Source organism: Astatotilapia calliptera, chromosome 22 (genome assembly GCF_900246225.1).
Source record: "Astatotilapia calliptera chromosome 22, fAstCal1.2, whole genome shotgun sequence".
In the NCBI taxonomy this organism is placed as follows: Eukaryota; Metazoa; Chordata; class Actinopteri; order Cichliformes; family Cichlidae; genus Astatotilapia; species Astatotilapia calliptera.
In genome coordinates this window covers 33,462,611-33,484,416 of record NC_039322.1, presented here as the reverse complement: position 1 = coordinate 33,484,416, position 21,806 = coordinate 33,462,611, and the positions used below count along the sequence as shown (strand labels likewise).

General features: G+C 44.6%; 1 protein-coding gene across 3 annotated transcripts in view; it reads left to right on the top strand.

Moving 5' to 3' along the window:
* Positions 1-21,806, top strand: part of LOC113014142 (retinoic acid receptor beta) — a 192,781-nt gene that overhangs the window by 21,678 nt on the left and 149,297 nt on the right. For 2 of the 3 annotated variants that reach the window (XM_026155469.1, XM_026155466.1), the window contains exon 2: positions 2,065-2,437. The exons of the other annotated variant lie outside the window; for it this stretch is intronic. In XM_026155469.1, the coding sequence (XP_026011254.1) occupies positions 2,248-2,437 (190 nt within the window). In that variant the 5' untranslated portion in view covers positions 2,065-2,247. The remainder of the gene's footprint in view (positions 1-2,064; positions 2,438-21,806) is intronic. 3 annotated transcript variants of the gene reach the window in all.

The following is a 21,806-nucleotide window of genomic DNA, read 5'->3' as shown; positions in this document are numbered from 1 at the left end:
GGTGAGGGAAGCACCTGCGCTCCGAAAACAGGAGCTAAGAGAAGAAAGCTGTGCGGCGTGGACCTTCAATGTCCTCAGGTAATCCCACAAGTCGTATATTCTGCCTTCTCCTGCGACCTTCCAAGTCTGCCACCTTGGATTTTAGCCAGTTGTTGTTTTTGCGAAGCGTAAAGCATTCCGACTCTAATTGATCCGGACGTTGGTCAAATTCGATGTTGACTCGAAAGAGTTAATGCGTTGACCGTGGTCCTGCACTGCAGACTGCACATTGTCTAACTTAGAGGACAAGTCCTCAAAGGATGACTTAAAGTTCACTAGCAATGCAGCTCTATGCTCCTCGAGCATTAAGCTAATCTCGGCTGCAGTTACAGGTGCCGTAGGTATCAAAGTTTCTCGGTCTCGGTCTTGTTTGCCTTTTGACTTTGACATTATTTGGATCTTGGGTAGTCGACAATGGTAAGGTAAATCCTGAACCGTGTAGCGGAGCAGACCTAAAACACGTCTACTCAGTAAACACCATTACCGGAAGTCCCTAAACTCCCTTTTAACAGGAAGAAACCTCCGGCATAACCAGGCCCAGGGAGGGGCGGGGCCATCTGCTGCAACCGTTTGGGGTGCGAGAAGGAAGACAGGACATGCTGTGGAAGAGAGCCAGCAGCCTACACTGCATAACTAAGGAAGGATTCAGGGTCACCTGATCCATCCCTAACTATATGCAACATCATCATCTCTTGCCCACTTATATACTTGATGGTGACTTGTGCTATTGCCTTGACGTTTGCCTCTAGTGTTGTTCACCACATCCCCAGTGAGTTCCTGATGAAGGCTCTTTGGGCCCTGTTGATCTTCTACAGTTCTTCAAGGCATTCCAGGATCCATGTGTTGAGTTCTTGTAGTCAAGCCTAGGGACCCTTACTGGATACATACGCCCTGGTTGGGAGTCAAACCCCCAACCTGAATTTCCAAATGTGTGTAATATTACCACAAAAAAAGGTGTACAGTTTAAGCTTTATGCCTTTATAAGAAAATGTATACCTCTGTTTGGAATTATGCAGGTCGTGTCTCTGACTTTGTTTCAGATTAGTATTGTCAAAATGAGGGAATAACCAAATTAGCTAACTGGTGTATTTGTGGAGATGGGTAAAATGGTAAATGGCCTGTATCTGTATAGTGCTTTTACTAGTCCCTAACCCCAAAGCGCTTTACACATCCAGTCATTCACACACACTGGTGATGGCAGCTACATTGTAGCCACAGCTGCCCTGACAGAGGCGAGGCTGCCGGACACTGGCACCACCGGGCCCTCTGACCACCACCAATGGGTGAAGTGTCTCGCCCAAGGACACAACAACAGAGACTGTCCAAGCCGGGGCTCGAACCGGCAACCTTCTGATTACAAGGCGAACTCCCAACTCTTGAGCCACAGTCACCCCGATGGGGTGAATATTTCAGCGTTTCACAAAACCTTGCTTTGCCCCTCACTACTGAAAACTCACTTTTTTTAAACTGATGGAAAAATTAATAATCCATATAACATAGCCCATAAAAATGCAGAAATTCAGGCAGGGAAGGCACAAGAAGTGAAAACAAACATTGTGACAAGGACTGAGGGAAAGACACCACTAAATACACATAAGAGGGCACTTAGGGGATGTAAACAGCTGGGGTAAATGAGACTCAGGTGAGTAGAATCTAGGAAACAAGACAAGAAGGCAATATAATTTAAAACAAAGTACAAGTGAGAAAGGAGTGTCAAAATAAAACAGGAAGTAACAAACATGGGACAGAGACGAAGACTTAACAAGAAACACTGGGGAAACACTATGCTAAACTGAAACACAGAGAAGTAAACACAAACCAAAAGCAATTCTCAAGATAACAAAAACAAAGAATAGAAAACTAACCAGAATTAAAGACTAAAACCCCTCAAGATAACTATGTAAGCAGTAAGATCTTGATTCATTTATACCTATAGGAAACATTCAGCAAGGACACAGGAAATGATTAACAGAGAAATGCAGACTGGACCGCTCCACACCTTGTTCATATGTGTCTGTGTTACAGGGTTAGTCTCTGAGTCAACCTGGATGACACTAAACTCCACCACCATGCATCTTCGGAGTGCAGAGGTGGTACCACACCTGCTCCAGTTACATTAACTGCAACCAGGGGCTCATACGATGGTCTCCCATTTTCTCCAAACCTCTGACCATTCAGTGCTCAGCACGTCATTTGATCATCACTGTGATGAAGACGGCCAGCCGTGCCCCGGCTCGCAGCAGTTCCCCACTGACCCAGATGAAGCACTACACACCTGGGATCTACTCTTTTCTTATCCCATCAGTCATCAGCCCCCTGCCTCAGGTGCCACCACAATTAACTCAGAGACTTCAGATTCAGCACCTATCCAGCAGTGGCAGCACACCATTGCCTGTTGGTGAGTTCTCCTGATTCGCCACTTATACATGTTATAAGGATTTAAAGGTTTTCTATGTGAAACGAGTAACCAGCTAGTATGAAATAAGATTACACAGCTTGTTTGGTTCTTCCTGTCATTCCTGCCTTGAACCATATAGCACAAGTACCTACCTTAACTTGTGTCACTTGGCTGGTAGAATCATTAGTATATAAAATTCTATGATTGATGGATCATGGTGACCTAATATGGAGAATTTTGTTACTTACATATGTTAATAAAATATGCTTCAATTTTTAAAACAGCTTTTGGCTGTGGATTGATACACTTAAGACACGTTTAGATTGAGAGGTCTAGGTGCAAAAGAGTTGTGAAATCCACACTGTTGCTGAATGATAAAGCAGTGGATTTATTGGTAATGCTTGCCCCGTGTGTGTTTAGTTTTACTCTCCCCGGTCTCATACAGCTGTGTTCCAGGAGTGTCTATTCTCCCTAATTACCTGCTGTGTCTCCCATAGCCTTTGTCACGTCATTCTGTTTCTATGGTCCCTGTTATTATAGTTTCTGTTTGGTGGTCCTTGTTTAGTATTGCTTAGTTACACGTCTTCCCTAGAATTATTGCTTTCTTTCGTGGATTATTATTGGATAAAAGGCTGTTTTAGGTTTGAAGTCTGCCTATGAGCCTGCATTGAGGTCCTAGCTCTTCCTGAAATATGACAGAATGACACGACCACACACAGACTCCCAGACTTCTTGGAGGAGCAGTTGGAGCGCATCGAACAGCAGATGGAGGATCAGATGGGTAGTCTTTGAAAACCCCAGGCTTGTAGGCTTTTTTCCAATCTGCCTAAAAGTCATTTCTACCCTCAGTCCTCCGTCAGATACTGTCTTGGATTTTGCATCGCTGCATCTCACTTTGCCTGTTGTCTCCTGCCGTTCACCCGGAAGCCCCTCTCCAGTCAATATTCAGCCTCTGTTCCCCTGCACTCAAGCCCTGTTTGCCAGTGACTCCCTGTCCATCTCTTTGCCATCACAGCAACCTGCTTCCTGTTTGAGGAAGTGTGGGCCTCAGTGGTGGATGCTAGAATAATATGCCTGAGACATGCATCACCTTAGCATTCATCCACCCTATTAGATCTTGGACACAGAAGTATACCTTGCTGTCCAGCCTCTTATCCTCGATGCAGTTGCCAATCAGTTCCCCAGGCTCAGTGCTGCCATTTCCCAGATTGTCATAGGTCAACCTCTCTGGCCCATCGGTAAAAGGCTGACTGCAAGTTCTGCTCACTCTATGTCAGGTCTAGACTTACATGAGGAAACAAGGACATTCAAAGTTCAACCCTCTTTCTTCTGAGCCTGTTCACAGCGTGAGGGTGGATAGTGCCCAATTTAACCCTGCACCCAAGGGACTGGAGTCAGGGTAGCCAGTGTCTAGCCTGCCCCTGCCCCTTACGCTGTCCCCAGGGTCAGTATAGCTAAGTACCATGTGCAGCTTCATCCACTGAAGGCTGAGGGTCCTTGCAATCAAAGGGGTTACAACAATCCTGTGGGTCTCCAACCTGGAGCCGCTGCAGTCCCCATCTCCAAATCTCCCCCTGGTCAGTTGAGTAGCCCCAGGTTTTGTGTCCCTGGGTTCCCCTCTCTCTGCACCTGAGACAGAGAGTCCTGAATCCATGGGTTCCAGGATGTCTGTATAGAATTATTTTGCTGTCAATAGTCAGGCATGAGAAAAAACATAATCCTAGCAAACAATTTCATTTCATGTGTGCAGGTATTCATTGTCACTTGTGCAATTAAATTCTTCCCATAAATTTAACAAACACATGTAGAACATTGTAGCCATGTGCACAAAACTTTTACCAGCATGTCTCGTGTCCAACGAGAGGGGATCGAATTTTGGATCACTGCTACACGCCATACAAGCAGGGCTACAAAGCTGTCTCACACCCGGCTTTTGGGAAGTCTGACCACAACGCCATCTTCCTCATCCCCCAGTATAAACAAAGCATACGGAGGGAGGACGTGACCACGAGGGAGGTAAAACGGTGGACTGCCAATCAGAAGCTACGCTACAGGACGCACTCAACGACGTCGACTGGGACATGTTCAGAGCATGCGCAGTCGACATCAACGAGTTTACGGAAGTAGCAGTATGCTTCGTCAATATGCTAGCGGAGGAGATTATCCCCACTGCGAGAGTCACCACATTCCCAAACCAGAAACCGTGGATGGACAGATCGATCCGCACTGCAGTAAACGCCAGGACCGCCTCCTACAACACGGGACTCGCCACTGGCGATATTAGCGCCTACAAAGCGGCCTCATACGGCGTGCGGTGAGAGATGCCAAACGCCGGTACCGGGAACGTGACCAGCTTAACAGACTTAACTTAAGACCTAACCTGACATATAGACACAGACGAACAGGCACACGCGGACACAGACGTGCATTCCCACCCCATATGCACAACCAAATACTCGGCACTCACCCAACGTGTAGACAGACACAAATAGACACTGCACAGACAGTCGCACTCCCCAAACATACTCTATATCCCAGGTCCAGGTATCCCCGCCCTCAGAGGGGCAAGCCGCACCTAGACCCAGGAGATGTAACCCTTCTCCCTGGGGTGGAGGCAAGCGGACCACCTCCTTATCTGCAGTAGCAGGGAGGCCCCGCATCCCAGACCCCAGTCTGACGGCCAGCACCTCCTCCCAGCCCCCCAGCCCGGACGGCTAACAGAACCGGGGTGAGTGAAGACCTCAAACCTCCCTACGCCCGCTCATATGTAGTGTTGCTGCGTGCTGTTCTAAAGTGCATTTAAAACTCAGGAGAGCATGGTTCCTGCTTCCTCTCAGAGAGCAGCACGGCTCCTCCCGAAAACCCTTAGTGTCTAAATGCATTTAAAATTGAGGGTAGGGCACCAGCGCCAGAGGTGGGTTGGAGTACACCGACCATCCTCTGGATGCTGTAAAACGTGCCCACCCCCAAGGCCCTATATGTATGTGTTATGTGAGAGTGTGAGTAATGTGGATGTCTAGGTTGCAGAATAGAATTGAGGCACAGGTGGCCAGAAGGGGACAGAGGGGGAGTGCCTCCCCTGCACCCTGGTGACATACCTGCACCCCAAGCCCTGCGTGTGTGGGTGGGTGTGGTAGAGCGGGAATAGGGAGGCAGCTGAGGATGGGGAGGGAAGAAAGGGAGGGGCAAGCGGCCCCTCCCTGGGGCCAGCTCCCCCGCTGACCCCAGTAGGCACCCCCACACTCTGGAACCCACCAGGGCAAGGGGGCCCAGGCCCATCCGAACCGGGGCCCGCTGCAGCAGCACCGCCCAGCACCACAGAGTCCGGGGCAGCCCACCCGACTCCACCCCAGAGAAAACTGCACCCACCCCATCATCCAATCATCTCCCAAACTACACAAGACAATAGACGCCCAGTTCATTCTCCACCTCTCCTATATCTCTCCCCCCACCTACAGAGTGAGCTCCTGTAGTGAGGAGACCACCTGCAAAGATATAAAAACCTCCCCACCAGTTAGAGAACCCTCCAGTTGGGCCGATGCACCAGAGGTCCCCTGCACTGGGGCTGAGCCCCCATGCACCCACCCGCCCACTGCTCCGGCGACACAACAGCCAGACCCCCTAGCCTCCACGCCCGTCCCGGACCCTCCCAGGGGCAGCCAGGCTACCAGGCCAGTAACCAACGTCCGCCAGCACAGACCCTGCACAGACCCTGCACAGACCCTCCCCCATCTCCGCTGTACGCAGCCACAAGGAAAACACCATCTAAGAGCCCCCAGAGCTCCTAACCAGGTCATGGCCACATCCTGCAGGTTAGGCCCTCTAGGGACTCCCCAGACGCCCTAAGGCCGTCCCTATCCCCATATCAACCACAATAGCGAAGGCAGGACCAAACCATGAACCCCCACCCCCACTAGGTGATGAAGCCGATCAAAGGAGCCCAAAGGGATTGATCAAATGTGATGGCAGGGGCTGTATCAAGACTAATGTGATCTATTAGATGGTTTTTATATTGGTTAGAATTAAGATTATTTATATTTTTCCAGTTAATGAGGACCATTTTCTTGGCAATGCATAGGACCGTAAAAACAATGTGGGCTGTGTTTATTTCTGCAGTGACCTCATCCAAGTTGCCCAGCAAGCACACTAAAGGGGAGGCTGGAATGTTACATTTCAGACACTTTGATAAGTCTTCACATATCTCACGCCAAAATTTCTGAACTGGTGGACAGAACCAAAGAGCGTGGATGTAATTGTCCGGTGTATTTGCTGTGCAGTGTGAGCAGTTGTTGGAAGGCGTATAGCCCATCTTGAACATCCTATGACCAGTATAGTGCACTCTGTGTAATATTTTGTATTGTATTAATTGCAAACTGGGATTTCTGATCCATTGAAAGGTTTTTAAGCATATCTGAGACCAAAGGTTTGGGTCTAAGCTGATCGATAAATCTGCTTCCCATTTTGCAATAGGAAGGGATATTGATTCATCTATTGTAGAAAGTGTTCTGTATACAGGGAGTGCAGAATTATTAGGCAAATGAGTATTTTGTCCACATCATCCTCTTCATGCATGTTGTCTTACTCCAAGCTGTATAGGCTCGAAAGCCTACTACCAATTAAGCATATTAGGTGATGTGCATCTCTGTAATGAGAAGGGGTGTGGTCTAATGACATCAACACCCTATATCAGGTGTGCATAATTATTAGGCAACTTCCTTATCTTTGGCAAAATGGGTCAAAAGAAGGACTTGACAGGCTCAGAAAAGTCAAAAATAGTGAGATATCTTACAGAGGGATGCAGCAGTCTCAAAATTGCAAAGCTTCTGAAGCGTGATCATTGAACAATCAAGCGTTTCATTCAAAATAGTCAACAGGGTCGCAAGAAGCGTGTGGAAAAACCAAGGCGCAAAATAACTGCCCATGAACTGAGAAAAGTCAAGCGTGCAGCTGCCAAGATGCCACTTGCCACCAGTTTGGCCATATTTCAGAGCTGCAACATCACTGGAGTGCCCAAAAGCACAAGGTGTGCAATACTCAGAGACATGGCCAAGGTAAGAAAGGCTGAAAGACGACCACCACTGAACAAGACACACAAGCTGAAACGTCAAGACTGGGCCAAGAAATATCTCAAGACTGGTTTTTCTAAGGTTTTATGGACTGATGAAATGAGAGTGAGTCTTGATGGGCCAGATGGATGGGCCCGTGGCTGGATTGGTAAAGGGCAGAGAGCTCCAGTCCGACTCAGACGCCAGCAAGGTGGAGGTGGAGTACTGGTTTGGGCTGGTGTCATCAAAAATGAGCTTGTGGGGCCTTTTCGGGTTGAGGATGGAGTCAAGCTCAACTCCCAGTCCTACTGCCAGTTTCTGGAAGACACCTTCTTCAAGCAGTGGTACAGGAAGAAGTCTGCATCCTTCAAGAAAAACGTGATTTTCATGCAGGACAATGCTCCATCACACGCGTCCAAGTACTCCACAGCGTGGCTGGCAAGAAAGGGTATAAAAGAAGAAAAACTAATGACATGGCCTCCTTGTTCACCTGATCTGAACCCCATTGAGAACCTGTGGTCCATCATCAAATGTGACATTTACAAGGAGGGAAAACAGTACACCTCTCTGAACAGTGTCTGGGAGGCTGTGGTTGCTGCTGCACGCAATGTTGATGGTGAACAGATCAAAACACTGACAGAATCCATGGATGGCAGGCTTTTGAGTGTCCTTGCAAAGAAAGGTGGCTATATTGGTCGCTGATTTGTTTTTGTTTTGTTTTTGAATGTCAGAAATGTATATTTGTGAATGTGGAGATGTTATATTGGTTTCACTGGTAAAAATAAATAATTGAAATGGGTATATATTTGTTTTTTGTTAAGTTGCCTAATAATTCTGCACAGTAATAGTCACCTGCACACAGATATCCCCCTAAAATAGCTAAAACTAAAAACAAACTAAAAACTACTTCCAAAAACATTCAGCTTTGATATTAATGAGTTTTTTGGGTTCATTGAGAACATGGTTGTTGTTCAATAATAAAATGATTCCTCAAAAATACAACTTGCCTAATAATTCCGCACTCCCTGTATTTTAGACAATAATTAGGGGGGTTTTAGACTAAAAAATTGTACCACACTTGGTGGTGTTTGTAATTCAGCTTCACTGGGATTAAATTTCTTTTTTACTATGGATTTAATTTATTGATATTCCAAAAATCGTTTCTTGTTGATCCTATATTGTGTAACTAGTCTGTCAAACGAAATAAAGTCTGTTCCTGCCAATATATGTTCCAAGTATGTAATTCCTTTGCAACTCCAGTCTGGAAAGTTTATCATATTATTGTTTTGTAATATGTCCGAATTGCTCCAGATAGGTGTATGTTTGCATGGGATTAATGAAGACTCTGTCATTTTTAGAAACTCCCACCATGCTGTCAGAGAAGAGCTGCTGTTGATGCTTTTAAAGCATTCATGTCGTTGGATGTTTGAGCTGATAAATGGTAGGTCTGAAATTTCTAGGTTATTACATAGTGCCTGTTCTACATCTATCCAAGGTTCATCTAAGAGGGTGTGTTTGAACCATCTAGAGATGAACTTAAGCCTGTTGGCTAAAAAAATAGTGATTAAAGTTAGGCAGATCTAATCCTCCTTTATCCTTGGTCTTTTGTAGTGTTTTTAAGCTGATACGCGGGGGTTTATCTTTCCAAAGGAATTTAGAAATATATGAGTCTAGAGATCTGAACCAATCTTGTGATGGCTTATTTGGGATCATTGAAAATAAATAGTTTATTTTTGGCAAGACCATCATTTTTATAGCGGCGACCCTTCCCATGAGTGATATGGGTAAAGATTTCCATCTAGCCAGGTCACCTTCTACTGTCTTTAAAAGCGGGATGTGGTTTAATTTGGTTAATTCTGAAAGTTTAGGAGAGACATTAATACCTAAATATTTTATATTTCCACATTGCAGTGGGGAAGGAGAAGAATTATGGAAGGAGCAATTAATCGGAAGAACTGTTGATTTCGACCAGTTAATTGAATAATCTGAGACACTTGAGAAAGAATTTATCAATGCGATTACCCCAGAGATATTGGTTTGTGAGTTTTGGAGAAAAAGTAACACATCATCTGCATAAAGGCTGATTTTATGTTCTATATTCTTATACATTTTATGCCCTTAATTGTTGTAGCCTGTCTAATTGCTGCTGCTAGTGGCTCAATAAAAATTGCAAACAGTGAAGGGGAGAGTGGGCATCCCTGCCTGGTGCCCCTCAGAAGAGAGAAGGTGGACGATGTTTGGTCATTTGTTCTGACACAAGCTGTTGGGGAGTTATATAATATTTTTAACCAGCTTATGAAAGCGTTTCCAAAACCAAATTTATGTAAAGTTGCAAATAGAAATTTCCAGTTAACTCTGTCAAATGCTTTTTCTGCATCTAAAGAAAATATTATGGTTTCAATGTTTTTACTGCATGAGTACTCTATTAAATTAAGTAATCTACGTGTATTTGTTGATGAGTGCCTACCTTTTATGAAACCAGTTTGGTCAGGATGAATTAAGAGGGGGGTTATTTTCTCTAATCTTTTTGAGAGAGCTTTGCAGATTATTTTAAGGTCTACATTAATAAGGGACATTGGACGATAGCTTGAAGGAAATACAGGGTCTTTGCCTGGTTTTTGTAAGAGACTGATATTTGCAGAGTTCATATTTAGTGGTAGTCTACCATTTTCTTTTATTTCCTGCAACATTCTGTGAAAATTAGTGCCAGAATCGTCCAGAATTCTTTGTAAAAATCTGTTGGAAAACCGTCTGGACCTGGAGCCTTATTATTGGGCATACTTATCAGAGCTTCCTGGAGTTCACCTGGTGTCAGTGGCGACTCCAGTGCCATTGCTTGGGTGTCTAATAATTTTGGAAGAGTTATGTTGTCGAGAAATTGATCAATTTCGTTTTTAGATGGGTTTATTTGTGGTGTATATAAAGTTTCATAGAAATCCCTAAATAATTTGTTTATTTTTTTAGGATCATATATTGTATTCCCAGATAAATCTTTAACAGCACATATAGTTGTTTGTTCTTTATTGATTTTTAACTGGTTAGCAAGAAATTGTCCGGATTTGTTACCGTGTTCATAATTTTGCAGGCGAAGTCTTTGTACTAAGAATTGAGTCTTTTTATTAATAATTTCATTTAATTCTAGTTTTGTCTTGCGTATTTTGTTTAATATTTCTTGATCTTGGTGGGACACATAGGCTTTTTCTAAGGATTTGATGTTTTTCTCTAGTTCCTGAATTTTTTTGTTTTCTTCTTTCTTCTTATGTGATGAGAAAGAGATTATTTTACCTCTCATCACAGCTTTCCCTGCTTCCCAGAGGACAGATGCTGATCTTCCAGGAATGTCATTAAAGCCTAAATATAGAGTCCATTCTTTTTTGAAGTATTTGATAAACTCTTCGTCTTTGAGCAGCGATGTATTAAATCTCCAGTTTTTTCTTGGTGTAGTATTATTCATCTGTATTAGTGTTAAAGATACAGGAGCATGATCGCTGACAGCTATAGGGTGAATCTCAGTGTCTGAAATGTCATTCAGCAGTGAGCTGCTGACCAGAAAATAATCCAGACGAGAGAAGGAGTGATGGACATGTGAGAAGAAAGAATATTCCTTACTGTTGGGGTGAAGGGAGCGCCATGCATCGCAAAGACCAAAGTCGCTCATATACTGTTTGATTATATTTGTGGATTGCCAATTACGCTGAGTTCCTGCTGTATTGAGCCTATCCATTTCTTCATTTAGTCCCAGGTTAAGGTCTCCCCCAAGAACAATTGTGCAGTCTAGGTGTTCGGAGAGTGTACTAAAAAAACCGTGGAAGAATGAGGGGTCATCAACATTTGGACCATATATACTTACAATACCTAGCTTTTGGTTAAGTATAGATAGTTTGACAATTAGGAATCTGCCCTCTGGATCTATAACTGTATCGAGTACTATGAATTTAATATTTTTATGTATTAAAATTGCTACTCCACTTTGTCTAGAATTATAACAGGCTGAGAACACATTAGGAAACTCAGGTGTTTTAAGTTCATTCAAGCCTGTGACAGGCCTGTGAGTCTCTTGTAATAAAACAACGTCTGCCTGTAATTTTTTAAGTTGGTTAAGTATTTTTTAACCTTTTTTCTCTGGAGCCAGCTCCATGCACATTACATGTGACAAATCTTAGCATGCCCATAGTTGTGTGTTTGTGGCTAATGATGTACGCTGTGTGTCTCGCTTAGACAGGTGAGGAAAATGGAAACACGTCATTTTTTTTTTTTTTTTTTTTTTTTAAGTAAAGAGAAGAAAATGCGCGGCAAGAAGCTCCATAGGTCTTACTATGTGTGTGCATAATAACTAATATGAGCAAATGTGTGCGTGTGTCCTATATCTGTGTGCGCTGTGTGGCTGTTGTAAATGTGTTGCCTTTAAACGCATGTGTGTGCGTGAACGTGCAGAGTAAGCATGTAGAAATAGACAGTGTCGCTTGTGGATGGATAGGGAAACAGGTGATCGACATAGTGATAGAAAAGAGAAGCAAATAAACCAAAGAGCAAGGTGAGTGACAAGAGAGAGAGAGGGAAAAAGAAATAAAAACGGAAACATTCCAATTAAAGCGGTGACGTTATACTAAATTAGCAAACTGAAATTACATATTTAAGCAAAAGTTAATACAAGAGAGTGTGAGTGAAGAGAATAGTGTAGCGGACTCTTATCTGGTGTGCGGTCAATACAGCCAAGGAGTGGTGCCAGGGTCGCGGTAGAGCTGTCCGTCCACGTAGAGCCGGTCCACGGCGATGACAGCCTGGGAGCCTTTCTGGATAAAACTACGTCGGACTGGGAAGAGGACCTTGCGTAGTTCCAGGATCTCTCTGGGGAACTGATCGTTCTCGCTGAAATCCGTTCCTTTCAGCTCTCTGCCGCGACTCTTCACCTGCTCCTTCTGCTTGAAGTGGCTGAATTTGGCTACAATAGGACGTGGTCTCCCGCTTCCTGTCTTCGGAGCCCCTATGCGATGCACTCTATCGAACCCTATGTTTTTCACCGTGTCCTCCGGCAGCTTCAGGTGGATTTTAATGAAGCTTCTCACGGTCGTTTCCGGGTCCTCTCCGGCAGACTCTGGAATACCAGAAAACGCCAGATTATCTCTCATGCTACGGGCTTGTAAATCTATAATGGTCTATTTTATTTTTTTATTTTCTATGTTTAATTGGGTCACATTTTCGGTTAGAGATTTGACCGAGTCCCGTAGCGTGGCGTTTTCCGCAGCAAGTGTTTCCACCTGCTGCTGGCTGAACTCCAGGGATTCTTTTAGAGATTTAAATTCCCGGTGTAAAATCTCCACCAGGGACAGCCTTGCATCAAAACTGGACAATCGCTTATCGATTGACTCCAGGATGTCGACGATATCTTTGCCGGCAGGCGATGTTGTGCTGGGGGAGTCTGCCGGGCGATATCTTTTAGATGACGGCGTCTCAGCTTTGGCCGGGGAAGAAGCGTTCTGGGCCTTCTTCATTACTAAATCTTCGAAGCACCAGTCGATGTATTCTTGGAGAGCGTCTAAACTCTCCTCATTGTCCTCCAGGGTGTTAGAGATGATAGGACAGATGTTGTTAGTTATGTGACAGTTGGTTAGTTTATTTGGCAATACTGAAGTTTAAAGAAACTTTGTTAAATTCTATGCTACCATTCGCTTTTTTTTTCTCCGCCAAATCTCCAGCGTCTGACGTCACCTCCAACATGGGTCGCTTACCTTAAAAAATGTTATTAAAAAGACAACAAATTGTGTCTCTTCATTGATCTTCCTTTAGTTTGTGAAACAGACTAATAATAATAATAATGGATTGCATTTATATAGCACTTTTCTAGGCACCCAAAGCGCTTTACAATTCCACTATTCATTCACTCTCACACACACTTGGTCGACCGTGTTTCAGGGGGTTGGGAAGCTGATCTGTAACCGGAAGGTTGCCAGTTTGATCCCCCAGCTCTCTCTGTCCTGGTCATTGTGTCCTTGGGCAAGACACTTTACCCTACCACCTACTGGTGTTGGTCAGAGGGGGCGATGATGTGATATGGCAGCCTCGCTTCTGTCAGTCTGCCCCAGGACAGCTGTGGCTACAACTGTGGTTTGCCTCCACCAGTGTGTGAATGTGAGAGTGAAGACTCACGACAAAGAAAAAAAGACTACATGTAAGCCTATCTGATGCTGATACTTTGTGTCTGAACACATCTGAATTCCTTCTGTTTTAAAAAATCAAAACAGAAGGAACAAACATTAAGATAATGGCCACTGCTGTTGAGTGTCATTTGTAGATCCACACAATTGATTGCTGTCACAGCATCCCCAGAGGACACACTCAAACACAAACTGTTGTGAGTCAGCCATCTGGTTGGCCCTGTCTGCTTGCACTTCCACCGTAGGATTCACAAAGGAAATTTAGTGCTACTGCATAAATCATACACCTTCTGGGAATTCCAATGGCCAAGTAAACACCTGAGTTGTATGTATGTGTGTGTGTGTGTGTGTGTCCATGTTTATCCATTAGAGAGACAAAAAGAAGAAATAACAACAAAAGAAAAATAATGCAATTAACTGAAGTTTATAGTCACACAGATATTTAACTAAATCAAAAGAGTTATACAGATTGGATTGTCTGAAAGCCAGCGCTGACAACTGTGTTAACATCTTATCACAGAAATACACAGTAACATTTTAACCTGGTTTTCTGTGGTTCTTTTGAAGGGATGCCCCCTAAATTGCCAATTCATAGGCTACGTTTTTAGTCAGTTGTTGTGTTCCATAAGATTTAAAACACCTGCATTCTGTCTTTTGTTATCTGGTTTGTCCAGTGTAGTTTTGGTACCATAGACTGTGGTACATAGAAAAAGAAGTACTGCCTCATTTTCAGACTTGATAGTGTCATTTTGGCAGATGACTATGTAGTGAATGTTGGTTTTTGTGAAGCATTAGAATATTCCAGATGTTAGAAATAGTTAATATGTATGGTAACCAATATAATAAAAGGAAAAAAACATTACAGCATTAAAGATCTGAAGGTATCTTTATATTATCAGATATTATCAATATCCCACATAGCAAAATTGGTATGGCCCGGACCTGGCCCACACAATGTGCTTACACATGGCCCACATACTGCAAAGAATGACAGCCATTTGGTGGCCCAGATCTGGTTTGCCAGAGGTGGCCCACACATGGGCCAGCACAAGGCCAGTTGCAGACACACTGGTGGTCCTGTGCTGGCCCATGTGTGGATTACCTCTGGCAAAACTGATCAGGGCCACCAAAGGGCCATCATTCTTTGTGGTATGTGGGCCATGTGTAAGTTGTGTGCAGCCACGGGCCTGTTGCAGACACACTGGTCCTGTGCTGGCCCAGGCAGTTTCAGCTCTGGACCCAGATGTCAGCCTAATGTGTACCTTAATCAAGCCATGTAATAACAACATGTGCTGGAACATAATAGTGCAAAAGTAACATGACGAAACTCTGTTCAGATAGTGAATGGACTGATTTTTATATAGTGTTTTTCCACTCTCCCAGATTAATCAAAGTGGTCTAGGCAACATGCTGCATTCACCCAGTCACACAATTTTTCTAAACTGAGTGTTTCCTAACTACATCCATACATATTCATACTCTTGACAGTGGTAAACATGAGGAAAATCCAAAACCTCACTAGGTTTTGGATAAAGTGTACACTCACAAACCTGTCAAACCTGCATTTGAAACGTTGGCTACCATAGCAGTATAGTATTGCAACATAGCATTTGGGTCTTCTAACTAAAATAGGAAAATAGGAACATAAATAGTGCCATCATTGCCAGACCTGGCCCACATCTGGTTGACAGACACCCTGCCATGACACCGGTCAGTCAGAAGTGCCAGCTTGATGCCGAATCCGGGCCAGACCTGTTTTCTATGAGCCTTGGCCACATACCAAACCATTATCGGGCCAGATGTGGCATGCCATCACATAAATAGTGTCATCTACACCAGGCCTGGCCCAAAACTGGATGACATACAGCTTACCATGCCAGAAGTCAGCCAGCAGTGCGGTCTGCTATGTGGGATGACAAGTTCAGTTCAGAGTTAATATAACATAACAACATCACAATACTACAGAACTACTATTTTCAGTATGAATACATTTAAATCATTTTAAGTTCATGGCAGAGAGAAATAACAGTGACTTTATATGACACTTAAAAAAAAGATTACAAATTAATACATATTTTGAATAACATACACATTAAAATGTGAACATATCCCAAATGCTCAGTCAAAGATAGGTCTTATATGTATTCATTTATTTAAATACTTCCATACACATATTAGATGTGAACTAAAGCCAAAAAGTAATGTTGTTAAGATTAAGAAAATGTTCTGGACGGAGACCTCTGATGTTGGGGGCGATCGTGGCTCAAGAGTTGGGTGTTCGCCTTGTAATCGGAAGGTTGCCGGTTCGAGCAACAGTCTCGGTCGTTGTGTCCTTGGGCAAGACACTTTACCTGTTGCCTACTGGTGGTGGTCAGAGGGCCCGGTGGGGCCAGTGTCCGGCAGCCTCGCCTCTGTCAGTGCGCCCCAGGGTGGCTGTGGCTACAATGTAGCTGCCATCACCAGTGTCTGAATGTGTGGATGACTGGTTGTGTAAAGCGCTTTGGGGTCCTTAGGGACTAGAAAGGCGCTGTACAAATACAGGCCATTTACCATTTGTGACTGAAATCTGCTGGAGCCACTCTTCCAGTTTCAGGGTTATTACTTCTAATGCTCCTGTGACCATTGGGACCACTTTTGACTTTAGCTCTTTCTTCACTCTGGTACTTCTCTGTTTTATCAGGCTGCAGCTGTGGGCTGCTGGGTTTCCCACATTATCACAACGCTCTTTTGCTCCTTGTCAGTCACTACTATGTCTCTGACTTAAACTAAAGTCCCACAGGATCTTAGCCGTGTCATTCTCAACAACCTTTGGTGGTGTATCCTATTGAGACTTGTGGACTTGTAGTCCATATACAACACAAATACTCCTGTACACTGTCCATACCATTTCTCGGCGTATACAGTTCCAGCTTCTTACATCCTGCAACTATGTGCAGGACAACACCTTTGCACCAACTGCCACTTAGGTCTATCAGGTGTGGTAGACTCATGGATAGGTCCTGTTCCTCATCAGTATCTGTTTTCAGGTGCCCAACACACTCATCTTGTGATGGTTCCTCTTGGATTATAGCTCTCACACTCTTTAATGATCATGCTTCCTCTTTCTGTTGCTTGTAGGGCACCTACAAATGAAAATGCTTTCCCTTTCTGCAACCATTAAGCCACACTTATCCAGTTTGACTGACATTTTAATGTCCTCAATGTAGATCCCAGTGAGGTAAATGAGTGCCAGCTCACTCCTGGCATGCAGTTTGATGTCATCCATGTACAGGAGGTGGTAGATGATCATTCCACTCATCTACCAGTTTTCATAAATGTGCTTTGCAATGATCTGGTTTAGTGGGTTGAGTCCTGTTTAGAACAGCAGTGGGGAACATGAATCACCTTTGTATATGCTGCACTTTATGGTGACTTGTGCAACAGTCTTAAAGTTGGCCACCAGTTATTTCATCTCTGGCATTATTTCCAATGCCCATCTCAGCTGCAATCATGTTTTGATTAATGTCCCTACTCATCTTTGTTGCCATGATACCTGAGAAGCGCTTTAAATTTGTTTAGGGGCAGGTCATTGGCTGGTGGTCAGCCTTGTTCTGCCCTGTCAATCAATCAATCAATCAATCAATCAATCAATCAATCAATCAAAGCTTTATTCGCCACATGCAGGTTGCCCTGCAGTGAAATAGGACCCCCCCCGACCTTACACACACAACACAGACATTACATGGGGATACAAGTCGGAGATCAGTAGCGTTACAGAAAAAAACACTGAAATGTACACAACATCGGGAAAGTACAAGAGGAAAAAAAGAGACCTCTACTCATGCTGTGCTTCCATGGTAGGACAGCACGAGAACAGGAAACAAAAAAACTCCTCTGCACAAAAAGCACATAAATGTCCACAGTACAACTTTGTGAAAGACATGACAAGCCACAGGATTGGTTGGGGGGTGAGGGGTTATACGAAGCGAACACAGCAGCCGCCCTGCACAGCGCTACCATTCCAGCGTGGCACACAGACCCGCCGTGTTCCCCTGCAGGAAACAAGCATCGAAGGTGTTTGGAAAGGGAGGGGGATGAGTGTGTGCTTATCAGTGTAAGTGTATGTGTGTGCGTGTCCATAGTTCAGCTGAGACAGTGTCCTTCGCCCTGCCAGGCTAAGTAAACAGTCTTCCAGCCAACCCAGGTGGTCTTGCATGGAATGGGAAGGAACAGACTAAACACAGTTGTTATCAGGATGTTGTTTTTCGGCTCCAGCCTCGAGACCGCCGCTGCCGCCAAAGGGGTATCCGCATGAAGTGATGGTGCTTTTTACTTTAGTGCAAACAGCTCATATGAATTTCAAAGCAGTTCTAAAGTCCAACACTGTTCTCTCAATCTCCCGTTGGAGAGCCGCGAGCTTCTCCATACTTGTGTTCTGTGATGTTGTCATTTCTTGTGCTCAAGGAGCCGATTTCTGAGAACTCACGGCAGTGTGCCTCCCCAAGATGTCATCCAATTTGCGCCCAGAGATGTTATTCCAGGCTAGCCCTTCCGAGATGTATCCAGTCTGCAGTCAGAGATCTTATTCTGAGTATTCACAGCAGCCGTAGCCTCTCCAAGATCTTATCCGTGCTGACTCAATGAGCCCATTTTGAGAAACTCACGTCTCTCCCATCATTCAAATCCCAGCGGGCAGCTTTGTGGGGGTTTGAACAACTGGTTACGCTTTCTTAGTTCTTCGATAAGTCAGGGCCAAGCCAGCTCCGATCCGCCAGAACCCTGTTACCATGGTTCAGAATAGGTAGATATCTTCAGCACTCAGGCTCACCCAAGCCCAGACCTCTCGTTGAGATAGGGGTATTGTTGAGTCTTAGCTCTGAGTGGGTCTGCCCTCGTATTATTGTCCCCTTGTAACTTAGGGGAACACCCTGGATGGATCTTTGGAGAACAGGCTGTTTATTCTCTTGGGCTCAGCTTCACTGGTGTATCTCTTCACCTTAGTAATCAGAGCTGAGAGGCCTTGTTTCGCAATTTCTACAGCCTCAGTTAAGTCTGTAATCATTCTTGATCTTTCTTCCCAAATGTTTCCAGGAGTGCACATCTGAGCTCATTGATTTCAGAGAAACAGTAAGTGGAGATGTTGAGTAGAACACCCGTAGCTAGCCAGGCCCCTGTAGCTGGTGCAGCCGAAGATAGCGTAGGCCCCGCTAGCTGTTCCCCGGCAGACCCCAAGCAGCTGGGGAAAGAGGGCGGCTGGGTGATGGTGAGGAGGAAGCATAGTCCTAAACAGAAGCCCCAGGTACACCACCAACCTGTTCATGTGTCTAACCGTTTTTCCCCACTCGGCGACACACCCGCCGGGGGTCAAACTCTGGTAATTGGTGATTCTGTTCTCAGACATGTGAAGCTAGAGACACCGGCAACCATAGTCAATTGTCTTCCAGGGGCCAGAGCAGGCGACATTGAAGAAAATTTAAAACTGCTGGCTAAGGGTAAACGTAAATTCAGTAAAATCATAATTCACGTCGGCAGTAATGACACCCGGTTACGCCAATCGGAGGTCACTAAAATCAATATTGAATCGGTGTGCAACTTTGCCAAAACAATGTCGGACTCTGTAGTTTTCTCTGGTCCCCTCCCCAATCAGACCAGGAGTGACATGTTTAGCCGCATGTTCTCCTTAAATTGCTGGCTGTCTGAGTGGTGTCCCAGAAACGATGTGGGCTTCATAGATAATTGGCAAACCTTCTGGAGGAAACCTGGTCTTGTTAGGAGAGACGGCATCCATCCCACTTTGGATGGAGCAGCTCTCATTTCTAGAAATATGGACAAATTTATTAAACCCCCCAAAATATGACTATCCAGAGTTGGGACCAGGAAGCAGAGTTGCAGTCTTACACGCCTCTCTGCAGCTTCTCTCCTCCTGCTACCCCCCCCAAAAACCCATCTACATAGAGACTGTGTCAGCTTCCAAAAAGACAAAAAACAAACTAAAAACCAGCAACAAACAACTTAAACATAAACAATCACAAAGAAAGAACAATACAGTATCCACATCTGAACCAAAGAGTAAAACTGTCATGGTCTGGCTGGCGGACCGTGGGGAGATGGGGAAATAGGACCCAAACGCCGGACTCTTCAGTGCAACAGTGTTTATTTACAAGGTGGTGAAGTAAACAACAATAAACCCCCCGTTTCCCAGACTCCCGTGTAGTGTCTTCTTCCAAAAGTCCCCATGTAGTGCTCTCTGCCCCAGTGTCCCTGCGCTCCTTGTGCTCACTGCTCCTTCTCGTCCCACACTCCTCCTGAGGGGAAAACAATAGAGGCAGCCGTTACACACTTGTCCCAGCAGGCATACACTAACACTTGACTGTGCTAGAAGACTAACGTGTAGTCAACCGCAATAATCCCGCGTCGGTGGAAGCTCCATCGCTCATCTAAATAGCTCCCCCGACGAGCCCAGATGAGGAGCAGGTGTGCGGCCAGGACTTCGGGTGTGGCCAGCCCTCAAGTTAGGCCACGCCCCCAGGGCTGAAGGTGCCTGTAACTTGGCCCAGCAGAAAGGCAATACACACACATATACCTGCCTACATACAGATGTGCACAGGGGCAGTGCAGACAACACACCTAATAATAATAATAATAATAATAATAATAATAATAATAACAACAACAACAACAGTCATAGTCCCCACTGCCCACGGACCCCGAGTCCCCAGAGCCGGGTCGGTGACAAAAACAGTGAAATGTGGATTATTAAATATTAGGTCTCTCTCCTCCAAGTCTCTGTTAGTACATGACTTAATAATTGATTAACAAATTGATTTACACCCCCGAGTCATTCTAACTACCAGAAATCTCGAAGCACAGGCCGAGGGGGAGGTGTGGCAGCAATTTTTCACACCAGCCTATTAATTAATGAAAGACCAAGACAGACTTTTAATTCATTTGAAAGCCTGATGCTTAGCCTCGTCCACCCCAGCTGTGAAACACAGAAACCAGTCTTACTTGTTATCATCTATCGTCCACCTGGGCCTTACACAGAGTTTCTGTCTGATTTCTCAGACTTTATATCTAATTTAGTTCTGAGCTCAGATAAAATAATTATTGTGGGTGATTTTAACATCCATGTAGATGCTAAAAATGACAGCCTCAACATGGCATTTAATCTGTTATTAGACTCAATTGGTTTCTCTCAAAATGTAAAAGAACCCACCCACCACTTTAATCACACTCTAGATCTTGTTTTAACATATGGCATAGAAACTGAACATTTAACAGTGTTTCCTGAAAACCCTCTGCTGTCTGATCATTTCCTAATAACATTTACATTTACAATAATTGATTACACAGCGGTGGAGAGTAGACTTTATCAAAGTAGATGTCTTTCTGAAAGCGTTGTAACTAAGTTTAAGAATATAATCCACCCACTGTTATCATCTTCAATGCCCTGTACCTGTCATGATCCTGGGTCCTTTTGACCCACGTTTTGTGTTTTCTCTTTGTGATTTTGGTTCTGTTCTTCCTCTGGTTAGCGTTTACTCTGTTCTGCCCGTGTGTTCCTGTATCTAGTCCGCGTTTCTTAGTTTGTGTCCTTTCATGTGTAAGTTCCTGTTTTATTGTGAAGGTCTGCGTCTTATGTGAGTGTTTTCAGTTTGCCTCCCTAGTCTCGTCATGTTAATCACTCCCAGCTGTGTTCCCACCTGTGTGTAATCTCCCTGTGTTCTCTGAGTGTATTTAAGTTGTGTCTTCTGTCATAGTAGTTGCTGGTTCGTCTGTGTTGTTTCCCCTCGGTCTCCCTGCGTCTCTTCATGTGTATTTCCCTGGATCTCCCTGCACCGTCATTCCTGGTTTGTGTTGTTAGTTTACCCAGTTTAGGTTTTCGGTTTCATGTTCACACCCCGTTGCTGTTTGTACCCACTGCTGTAAATAAGCACTCACCTGCACCAGAGCTGCCGCCTTTTGGGTCCTTTCTCCACCTCCACACGGCTTGCCCCGGCAAACCGTGACAGTACCAACATAGAGCAGAGCAGCTATCTGAACGCTACCCCAACAGAGGTCGATTATCTTGTTAATAATTTCACCTCCTCACTACGTACGACTCTGGATACTGTAGCTCCAGTGAAAACTAAGGTCTCTAATCAGAAGTACCTGACTCCATGGTATAATTCTCAAACACGTACCCTAAAG